Below are 12,448 nucleotides of genomic sequence, written 5' to 3'. Positions count from 1 at the left end.
ATCCAACATACAGTTAAAAATTCCTAGCCATATCAGACAAAACAGACTTTACTTCAGATTAAATATACTTTAAAATAAAGAATGTAATAAGAGACAAAGAGTGTTATATAATGATAAAAGGGGTCAATCCAACATGAGGATACAACATTGTAAATGTTTACACAGTCAACACAAAAACATGTACATACTTAAAGCAAATATTAACAGCCTTAAAAAGAGAAATAGCAACACAATAATCATAAGGGACTTTAATATTCCACTTATATCAAAGTGAAAATCAGATAGAAAATCAAAAAGGAAACATGAGCCTTAAACAACATGTTAGACCAGATGGACTTAACAGATGTTTACAGAACATTCCACTCAAAAGCAACAGAATACATATCCTTCTCAAGTGCACATGAAACATTTTCCAAGATAGACTATATGTTAGGCAATGAAACAAGTCTTAACAAATTTAAGAGGATTGAAATCATATCAAGCATCTTTTCTGACACGATGATTTGAAACTAGAAGTCTATCACAAGAATAAAATGAAATTGACATTTACGTGGAGATTAAATATCATGCCACCAGAACTCCTGGGTGGCTCGGTCGGTTGAGTGGCTGACTTCAGCTCAGGTCATGATCTCATGGCTCAAAGACTCGTGGGTTTGAGCCCTGCATCAGGCTCTGTGCTGACAGTTCAGACCAGGGAGCCTGCTTCCAATTCTGTGTCTACCTCTCTCTCTGCCCTTCTCCTGCTATGCTCTTTCTCGCTTTTTCTCAAAAATAAATAAACATTACAAAGAATTTAAAAAATAAATAAACATCATGCTATCAAACAACCAATATTTCAAAGAGGAAATCAAGAGGAATTTTAAAAATACCTTGAGACAAATGAAAATGGAAATGTAACATACCAAAATTTATAGGATGCAGCAAAAGTAGTTTTAAGATGAAATTTACATGGATAAATGCCTACTGCAAGAAATAAGAAAAGTCTGAAATGCGCAACATAACCTTACACCCCAAGCAACCAGAAGAAGGAAAAAAGTTACTAGAAGGAAGAAAATAAGAAAGACTAGAGCAAAAGTAAATGAAATTTTAAAAAAGAGACAATAGAAAAGATCAATACAAGTAAGAGCTGGTTCTTTGAAAAGATAAAATTGGCAAACCTTTAGCTGAATTCACCAGAAGGAGGCCGACTCAAATAAAGAGAATCAAAAATCAAAGAAATGTTAAAACTGATAACACAGAAATACAAAGGATCATTAACAGACTACTAGGAACAATTATATGCCAACAAATTGGGACAATCTAAAAGAAATGGATACATTGCTAAAAACATACAACATGCCAAGACTGAATCATGATGAAAAAGAAAATCTGAACAGATCAATTACTAGTAAGATTACTGAATCAGTAATCAAAAACCTCCCAATGATCAGACAGCTTCACTGGTGAATTCTATAAAACATTCACAAAAGAATATATACTAATCCTTCTTAATCTCTTACAAAAACTAGAAGAGCAGGGAATTCTTCCAAACTCATTTTATGAAACCAGCATTACCCTGATACCAAAACTAGACAAGAGAGCCACAGGAAAATCATAAGCCAATATTCCTGTTAAACATAGATACAAAAAATTCTCAGCAAAATATTAGTAAACTCATATCAGCAAACTAAATTATCAACAATAGATTAAAAACTAATGTATCATGATCAGGTGGGATTTATCAACAATCACATATCAGTCAATGTAATATACCATATTAATAAAAATGAAGGGTAAAATCATATGATCATCTCAAAGGATGTAGAAAAAGCTTTTGACAAAATTCAATATCCACGTATAATACAAATGCTCAAAAAGTGGGTATAGAGAAAATGTTCCTGAACATGATAAAGACCATATATAATAACCCCATAGCTAACATCTTTTTTTTTTAACTTTTTTTTAATGTTTTATTTATTTCTAGGAGAGAGAGAGAGACAGCGTGAGCAGGGGAGGGTCAGAGAGAGAGGGAGTGACAGACTCTGAAACAGGCTCCAGGCTCTGAGCTGGCAGTCAGCACAGAGACCGACGCGGGGCTCGAACCCACGAACCGCGAGATCATGACCTAAGCGAACGTCGGGCGCTTAACCGACTAAGCCACCCAGGCGCCCCACCCCCATAGCTAACATCATTCTTAATGGTGAAAAGGTGAAGCTTTTCCTCTACGATGAGGAATAAGACACAGATGCCCAAACTCACAACTTTATTCTACACAGTTTTGGAAGTCCCAGCTAGAGGAACTATGCAAGAAAATAAACTAAAAGGCCTCCAAATTGGAAAGGAAGAAGTAAAACTGTAACTATTTGGAGATGGCATTATATATATAGAAAGCCATTAAGACTTGATCAAAAAAACTGTTAGAACTGATAAATTCATTAAAGTTGCAGGATGAACAATCAATACACAAAGATCTATTGGGTTTCTATACAATAATAATAGGGCATCAGAAAAAGAAAAGAAATCCCATTTATAATTGCATCAAAAAGAAAAAATAATTAAGAATAAATTAACCAAACGGGTGAAAGACCTATATATTGAAAACTATAAGACACTAATGAAGGAATCAGGAAGACCAATAAAAAGAAAGATATGACATGCAATAGGTTGGAAGAATGAATACTGTTAAAATGCCCATAACACCCAAAGCAATACACAGATGCAATGCAATCCCTATCAAAATCCCAATGGCATTTTTTCAAAGACATAAAAAAAATCCTAAAATTTATATTGAACCACAAAAGACCATAATACCCAAAATAATCTTTTTTAAAAATATTATTTAATTATTTTGAGACAGAGAGATAGAGAAGGGGGCAGGCAGAGAGAGGGAGAGAGAGAATCCCAAGCAGGCTCTGCGCTGTCAGCACAGATGTCGTGAGTCATGAGATCATCATGACATGAGCCGAGATCAAGAGTCCAACACATTTTTTTAATGTTTTATTTATTTCTGAGACAGAGAGAGAGAGAGAGAGAAAGAGACAGCATGAGCAGGGGAGGGTCAGAGAGAGAGGGAGACACAGAATCCAAAATAGGCTCCAGGCTCTGATCTGGCTACCAGCACAGAGCCCAAAGTGGGGCTTGAACCCACGAACTGCAAGATCATGGCCCCAGCCGAAGTCAGATGCTTAACCGACTGAGCCACCCAGGCGCCCCTCAAGAGTCCAACACTTAACCAACTGAGACATGCAGGTGCCCCAACAATCTTTTTTTAAAAAGTTTATTTATTTATTTTGAGAGAGAGTACAAATGAAGGGGGGTGGAGGGCCAGAAAGAGAAGAAAAGAGAGATACCCAAGTAGGCTCCACATTCAACATGGAGCCCAACACAAGGCTCCATCCCATGACTGTGGGCTCATGACCTGAGCTGATATCAGGAGTCAGACACTTAACTGACTGAGCCACATAGGTGTCTCCCCCACCCAAAGCAATCTTGACAAAGAATGAAGTTGGAGGCATCATGCTCCTTTATTTCAAACTATTTTACAAACCTAGAGCAACTAAAACATATGTACTGGAATAAAAACAGACATAGAGATCAGTAGAAGAGAGACGCCAGAAATAAACCTACCCATATATGTTTAATTAACTTATTACAAAGGAGCCAAGAACATACACTGGGGATGGGGAAAGGACAGTCTCTTCAATAAATGATGTTTGGAAAACTGGACAGTCCTATACAAAAAATTAACTTGATCACTGTCTTACAACATACCATATCAAAGTAAAAGCTTCTGCACAGCAAAGGAAACCTAGTCAAAATGAAAAGGTAACCCACTGAATGGGATAAACTATTTGCAAATTACATGTCTGATAATTATCTAATATCCAAAATTTACACAGAACTCATACAATTCAGTAGCAAAAAAATCCCCATTCTGTTTAAAAAATGGGCAGATGTTCCGAATGGACATTTTTTTTTCAAAGATGGCAAAAAGATGGCCAACAAACACATGAAAAGATGCTCTACATCATTAATCATCTTGGATATCCAAATCCAAATCACAATGGGATCTCACCTCACATCTGTTAAAATAGCTATTACCAAAAAGACAAGAAATAACAAGTATTGCAAGGATGTGGAAAAAGGGAACCCTCTCACACTCTACATGTGTGAATGTAAATAGGTGCAGCTACTATAGAAAATAGTATAAAGATTCCTCAAAAAATTAAAAATAGATATTATGGTCTAGCAATTCTACCTCAGGATATTTATTTAAAGAAAAAGTAACCCACTAATTTGAAAAGATACATGCACCCCTATGTTCATTACATTATTTATGATAGTAAAGATATGGACCCAACCTATGTGTCCATTAATGAATGTATGAATGGACAAAATAATTGTGGTATATGGATATACAATGGAATATTATCCAGCCATAAAAAAGAATGTAATTTTCTTATTTGTGACAACATGGATGGATCTCAAGGGCATTAAGTTAAATGGAATAAGTTAGAAAAAGACAAGTGCCATATGATCTCTCTCATGTGTGGAATCGAAACAAAAACAAAAATAAAAAACAAACAAAAAACAAGCTCAGACCCGGGGGGTAGTGGAAGAAAAGGATGAATTCTTTTCTGTTTGTTTAAATAAATTGAAAAAAAAAAACCCACCCAATCCTTTGCAAGATATACGTTTATCATGCAAATTCCTGTTAACCTCCAAAAGCAAAGGAAAACATTTTAGTACCAAATGGAATTACTTAGAGAAACATGAGTCTCCAGGATCAGAATTTGTAAGAAAAGTTCTCGTTAACATTGTATGTCCCAGTTATTAAGAATTACCATATATTCTTCAACCAGAGAACCTTTGAACTAAAAGTTCTGTTTCCTTTGACATGGTTCTCAAAGTATCTATCCGTACTCTCTGGAACTGTGCTATCTGTATAACTGTACAGATCTGTTTGAACGATTTATTGTTTTAGTCATTTCAAAGTTTTCCCAGTGGTTGGCTAACAGAGCTGAAGTTGTCCTTGGTAATATGGCTGTTTTTCTTTTCTAATATATTAAGTTTCCCATTTTCAAAAATACCACCTCCAACACCTGAGTAGACCGTTGCCTTGTGGAAGCTAATTTGGTCAAAAGAGAAAAGCAAAGGCCTTAAGAAAAGAAGCCTTTGGGGCCCAGCAGCCTGATCTGTGAAGAACATCTGGAGGCCACAGTGTCTGCACCTTCATGATAGGAAGGAGAGGGGGGTGAGGTAGAAGCCACAGTCAGAGAAGATTCCACACTTCATCTGCTTGTATATGCACAGAATACCTTTATTGGACACTGACCATAGTAAAACTTTGGCTGCTGCTGGGGAAGCATGGCTAAGGAAACTTTTCCTCAATTGCTTTTTGAACCTTTAGCATCTAGATCCACATGTTGCTTTTCTAACATTTTTAATTAAATAAAATACCTGATAAAAATCATTCAATACAAAAGGAAATACGAAAACATCATTTATCATTAGATCAGTTAGTAGAGAAAAGCAGTTTATAGAAACTCAATTCAAAGATAGTCAAAGGTAAATCAAATTTTTTGACAGACACAAAAGTAATCAATGATGAAAAAAATTATTTAACAAATGTTGCTGGGACAACTGGATACCTATATTAAAAACTAAATTCATCCTCTACTTCATACCATTCATAAAAAATAATTTTATATGGATCATAGACCTAAAGGTAAAAACTAAAAGTCAAAATTTCTGTAAGAAAGCAAGAAAGTATATAAAATCATCCTCTCAAACTGAAGACCAAAAAATATTACAAGGACAAATTAAATTTGTAACTATTAAAAATAACAAATTAAATTTCATAAAAATTTAAAATTTTGCTCATCTGAAAATACCATTATTAAAAATTCATAGTTAAAAGACCAGGAGAAAATATTACAAAATATATATCCAACAAAGAATTATATCCAGAATATATAAAAAGATTATACATAAGAAAAAGGCAAGTAAGCAAATTTTTAAAATGTGAAGACATTTGAATAGACACAAAAGAATATATAAAAATCATCAATAAATAAATGAATGAAAAAAAGGCTTAACATCATTATTCATCACAGAAATGTAAACTAAAACCATAATGCGATAACACAATGAAATATTAAAGATCCTTCAGAATGAAGCACTTGGAACCCCAGTACATTGCTGGTGTAAAATGTTACAACTACTTTGGCAAACAATTTTTTCAGTTTCTTCTAAAGAGAAGCATACACACACCCTATTACCCAGCAGTTACACTCTGATATACTTATCCCACAGAAGTGAAAACATATGTCTACAGAAAATTCTGTAAGAATCATTGTAGCCCCAAACCACAAATTATTAAAATATCAATCAACAGGAAAATGGACAAAGTATGATACATTCATACAATAGACTGCACTTCAGCTAAAGGAGAAAAAAAAAAAGAACAAACAGACAACTGATATGGCAGAATGTCACGTAAATGTTAAGTAAAGAAAGCTGGAGGCAAAACAGAACACACTGTTTGAGGACATTAATATAAAGATATAGAAGAGTCAAGTTAACCTATGGTGACAAATTTAGAACTATGGTTGTCTCCATGAGGGGAATGAGGATGGGGAAATTCGGGGAGGTATTACTCAACTAAATCAGTTGATCATTCTTTAATTTAATAGGCTTTTAATGTGTGTTTACTTTATAAATGTTAGAAGCCAACAAGTTAGACAAATTTGTTTACTCTTTTCATTAGGCTATATTTTTCACAGGTAAAAGATATATGAATTTCAAGTAAAGATACAATTGTGATATTTGTCCGGCTCTATCAGAAAGATATAGGAGTTATGATTTTTTTAAGTAGTTTATTGTCAAGTTGGTTTCCATATAACACCCAGTGCTCATCCCAACAAGTGCCCTCCTCCATGCCCATCACCTCCCTTCCCCTCTGCCCCACCCCCATCAACCCTCAGTTTGTTCTCAGCATTCTCAGCATCCTGAGAAACAGGAGTTATGATTTTGAAAGTGGAAGGAAATTTAATTGAATGATTTCACTGTGCCTTTGAAGGAATCCGGAAATTACCATACAAATATATCATTCTAGCATACTGACTATTTTGAGTTAAAGGGGTTTAAAATACCTCAGATGCAAGGACACTGTGGCCTTCCTTCATTTTCTTACAAGCAAGATATGAAATTTCTATGTGAAAGACATCCTCCCTATACCAAAAGAGACATTTTTTATGTTTTTTCATTTTGAGAGACAGAAAAAGCATGAATCAGGGAGGGACAGAGAGGGAGAGGGTGAGAGAGAGAATCCCAAACAGGCTCCACATGGTCAGCACAGAGTCCAATGCGGGGCTCAAACCCATGAAACGTGAGATCATGACCTGAGCCAAAGCCAGACAGTTAACCAAATGAACCACCCGGGTGCCCCTAAAAGAGACATTCTTATCAAATGGATAGAAAGAGGCCAAGAGAAATGCCTACAACCAAACCCATGGGGAAAAAATTATTACAAGTTGTATCCTTTGCTTCCAAATCTGTCTTGAGTCAGTTTAATTCTTAGGCCTACCATAAAATCCTAAGAGTCAGGAGAAATTTTTCCTCTTCTACACTTATTGTATTAGATATGTTATTTGCAAATACCATTAACACATCTATCCAAAACCACTCCTTATCACATTTAGAAAATAAACTCAGAAGCTTATTACACACTTTTTAAAAATTATATATTGTTCTAAGCTTACCAGAAAGACAATTGTTGCTGACATCTAGTTTTTCCAAAGACACAAAATGAAAAAGTGGTATGATTTTTGTCAAGCTGAAAAGAAAGAAGTAGAATTCGTAAAAGTTTTAAATTGGAATGTTCTTATCATGGCATAATCATATAACAATGTATTTATATAACACAGTTATGTGATGATATGCAATTGTATATGACTGTATATATCATTATATATTTGCAATATAAAATATAATTATAACTAAGAGTACTAATTAAAAATGTAGTAATTATGAAGTTCCAGGTATTTATTCTATAATAGAACATTTATGTTTATTTCTAAAGAGAAAATACCATGTATTATCAATTTCAATTAAAAAAATCATGGATTTTAATGTGTACATGTTATTTAAATAAAATTAAGTTGACTTTTTATTATTGCTTTGGTTTTGTTTTTGTGTAAGGCCAAATTTATGGAGAGCTTATATCATCTATATATTTTGTCCTGGCTCAAACACATAACTTAAACCATGAAAAGGTTAAAAATACAAAAAATGTTTTTCACTTTTCAATGGCATAACAGATTAAAGTTACTAGGTTTGTTTTTAATAAGTTTTTTTACAGATTGAAAGTATAAGTACTGCAATTATCCAAAGTTATACTAAGGTTATTTCTAAATTACAAGTATGCATCTGAGCAACATAATAATAGAACATGTTTTATATAGATAGAATGAACTTAAATTCGGCAGAAATATGCAAACATTTAAAATTAATAATCATTATTAAGGCATGCATATTCAAATTCTAGCAATAATGAATTTTCCTCCTATATCTAAAAGTTTCTATCATTTCTAAGATATAATTGTCAGTAAGAACCCAAATTCAAGCCAGGAACATAAGTGATACTCAAAATATTCACATCACTGGAAACAAAAGCCATGAAGGGAAAATTAATTTAGTTTGATTTGCATTTCCAGCTAAGACAAGTCTACACTTCAGTCTGTAACACAATACCACATTACCATAGCTATTTGGAAATAAAAATTAAGCCAGCTCTTCGAAATCTTTAAACAACAACAGGAAAAATTCCTTTGCTTGAAATATATTTTCATTACAACACAAGTCTCTGGAACCAACTCTCCCCATAAATGTCGGAACTCTGTAACAGTTCAAAATTATGCCTCAAATAACAGAATATTTCTGCTACAAAAGAAAAAAATGTATGCATTAATTTCCACTTCTTTCCTTTTCTTGTTTATTTATACTGTCCTTCCAGTTGTCCTGGAAGACATTTTTACATCTTTATTTCTACTATCTCCTTGTCATGAAAAAAATACCTATTATTCTAAGGTCAAAATCTTATAGAATAATACTGTGACTAGAAGCCTCATGGGATCTGTCACAAAACTCACCCTTGTACTGATCTTGACTCTTTTCTTGTAGTATCCTGTTCTGCATTAGCAGAGAGACAGAGGATACTACTGATGAAAAAACAGACTAAATAATGAGATTGGAAAAAGTTCTGACTGTAGCTAAACCTAAATACAATATTACTATTTATATTAAGCCTACACACCACCGCTTCTTAAATGCAATTTCCAGGAGGAAAAAAAATCCAAGATAATAAAAGAAAGACTGATAAATTGTTGACCGTTACATTTATATATATACTTCATTATTTACACATATATTCCTAAATAGTAAAATTTACTGAAATGTCACATGCATACTGAAAAGGAAAGAAGGAAGAAAGGAAGGAAGGAAGGAAGGAAGGAAGGGAGGAAGGGAGGGAGGAAGGGAGGGAAAACAACCTAAAACTTTGTTGATACATAATTAGTGGATTTAAGTCCTGGCTTTCCTTCTCAGGCATGTTTTGGATCATTATTATAAGTAAGAAATTTAAGTTATTCAATATACTTCTGATAAATGTATTTATCAACAATAAAATTCTTGTTTTATACCTTTAATAAATTTCTAATACTAAATCTTTGTTCTTCTACTAAAAGTGTTTTAAAAGATTAACAGATAATGAGTTTTCTTCTTTTTTTCAGACTATTTCATGTTTTTAACCAGTAAGTTATATGGCAAAGTGTAGGTAACAAATAGTTTATATGTAGACATCTAGTAAAATAACCAATAAAGTCTTAGAATTAAAATTAAATTCTCTTTTCAAAAATCAATGCAAGTAAAGAAATATTTTTCTTAACCTACTATTTTTATATTAAAACTTTATTGTTTCTGATAATCATACTTTTAGAATCATGTTCTTTTTCTTTTTAAAAATCTTTAATCAAGAAAACTGATTATTCATTCACCTTTATGACTATTCATTAGGATGATAGAAACCTAATAGTGGAATTCTTTTTTTAAACCTCTAGAACTTTTCCTTTTACTGACATTCTGTGTATATTTTTTCCAAGAAAATTCAAACCAGAAAGACAAAGGACATTAGTGAAAACCTAATACCATTTGACCTTGTCACATTAGCCCTGGGCATAAAAAAGATATAAATTTCAAAGACGACAAAAAGCAAAAGATTTGTACAATGAGCAGCCAATGGGTAATAGTTTCCACTTTCTGCTCCTACTTAGAGTCACACTGGAAGTAGAAAGACTTATGAAGCCGCGAGTCTTCCAGTTAGGACTCCGCTGAGTCAAACTTAAAACAGTCATATGTTCTAATGAAAATTTAAAACAGAAGTCAAGATGAAACATGTATTTCAAACAATATGTACTAAATATCATTCCTTATTGTATTTCATTTGTTGGGGAAAAAAAGCATATGGACACATAATTTCTTCCTTGTGGTGAAAATATCAAAAATTAAAAGAAAAATATATGCAATTTAAAAGATATACCAATCACAAATCCAAATATCACATTTATAAAACTCTTTTCAGGCTTGCAAAATGTATTGATATACATGTTCCTTTTGGTTCATCATTAGAATCCCATGAAATAGGTAAGGTAGGTATTACTACCCATTTTATATGTAAAAAAACCCTCAGGCTCAGGTAGTAAAAAGAGAATTGCTCAAGGTCAACTGACAGGTAAGTTGTAGATTCAGAATTCAAACCCACATCTGCTGTTACTGAGTTTTACCAAGCCTGATAGAGTTCAGAAAAAGTCAATGCACATGTAAAAGCTTAATGTAAGATGGGTAATTCCTATTGTTAATGGTATTAGCTTATTGTGAAAAATCCTAAGGTTGAAGATTAATTTTACACTATGATTTCAGGAAATAGTTATTATTCTCCTTGTCCATTTCTATCTATCAGTCACATTTTCCTGATGTCTTTAGGTCTTTTTCTTTGGTCCTTTCAGAAATGCTAGATTAAATGTGCAAAGAACTTTGAAAGAGTCACAAAGAATATATTCAAATATGTGACAGTATTATTAAAAATTCAAAAGAACACATTTATATAATAAATTTACTTGTTTTTATATACAGTTAAGTTCAAAAGATTAAGTTCTTTTATTGTTAAGAGTTTTTATATGCTAAAAACATAGATTACTTAGTTCTGTGTCCCCAAAATAGCAAACAACACTGCCAAATGTTATAAGGCTAAGCAAACAAACTTATCAAAAAGGATTATTTGGATTAAGTATCCCAATTATTATTATCAATTCTAAAAAATGTCTAGTGATCAAGTTTATATAATTCCTAGTCATACCAGGTTGATTGGTCAAAAGTCTATCTGAATATTTCTTTGATAATCTAAATTGTCCAATGAAATTAAAGACATTATTTCTCAAAAAATGTAATTGATTATATTTTGAATGTTTGATTATATTTGAATATGTTTTAATCTCATTAAATATTATTTTGCTCATTGATGTGGTTTAAGATCCATTTCATTCATCCATTATATTTGAGTATGTTTTAATCTCATTAAATATTATTTTGCTCATTTATGTGGTTTAAGATCCACTTCTATAAGACGTGTGAGGTATGTCAATTATTGAGTGATTTACTGCATATGCCCAAAGCACAGGTGAGCATTTCTATTGAAATTGTGTTTCTTAACTTCAAAATATTGTGAAAAGATCCAATGAGTTTGTGGATGGCCCACATTATTTAAACAGTGTTATCTGATAGAGCTGGCTCTACCATAAATGCCCTTTTATAACCAAATCAACTTTCATATATTAGATCTGATTAAAATAATTTGAGGATATTTTTGAATACAGATTCAGTTTTTGCTTTACCAAACAGTGGAATAGTTTAATAGATGGAAGTTAAATCATTTGGGACATACATGCTCAAAGGATGAGCACTTTTGTGGCAGAAAATGTGAGAAAATTTTACAATTTGTTTAGGAGAAATATATATATATGTATTAGAATCAGGCGGTACTTGTTCGCTTGTTCTTCAAGACTTGTGTTAACTCAAAAAAGCAATTTCTTGTTAAAGGTGGTTTCTGTCCCTTACTCCATGTGACTTTGATGAACAAATTAATCATATTAGAGTGGATAGGCCTCAGTGAAATATTAAGCAGAGGGAGACATACATAATTGTACTCCTGTTTTGGTTTTAGACAGTTTTTCTCTGCAAAGATCCAGATGTTTGGTGGTTTCAAATGGATCTTCTGTGTCAGGTACCCATCTCGATTTAATGTTAAGGTATTTTTTTAAGTGTTACTTTATATCCTTAGGGAAATCGAATTTAAATCAATCTTAACAGTTACAAAAAGACATGCAAGTTGAGAGCAGATTAAAAATCATTCTTC

At 32.7% G+C, this 12,448-nt stretch overlaps 1 protein-coding gene across 5 annotated transcripts in view; it reads right to left on the bottom strand.

Annotated features, from left to right (window-relative positions):
- The window catches only part of LRRIQ1 (leucine rich repeats and IQ motif containing 1), a 203,870-nt gene that overhangs the window by 146,798 nt on the left and 44,624 nt on the right, over positions 1-12,448 (bottom strand). For all 5 annotated transcript variants that reach the window (XM_077748144.1, XM_077748145.1, XM_077748146.1 and 2 more), the window contains exon 12: positions 7,743-7,816. In XM_077748144.1, the coding sequence (XP_077604270.1) occupies positions 7,743-7,816 (74 nt within the window). The remainder of the gene's footprint in view (positions 1-7,742; positions 7,817-12,448) is intronic.

The sequence above is a fragment of the Crocuta crocuta genome, unplaced genomic scaffold, assembly GCF_008692635.1.
Source record: "Crocuta crocuta isolate KB4526 unplaced genomic scaffold, BGI_CrCroc_1.0 scaffold79, whole genome shotgun sequence".
Lineage (NCBI taxonomy): Eukaryota > Metazoa > Chordata > Mammalia > Carnivora > Hyaenidae > Crocuta > Crocuta crocuta.
Note: the sequence above shows the minus strand (reverse complement) of the source record. Positions and strands in the feature narration are given on the sequence as shown.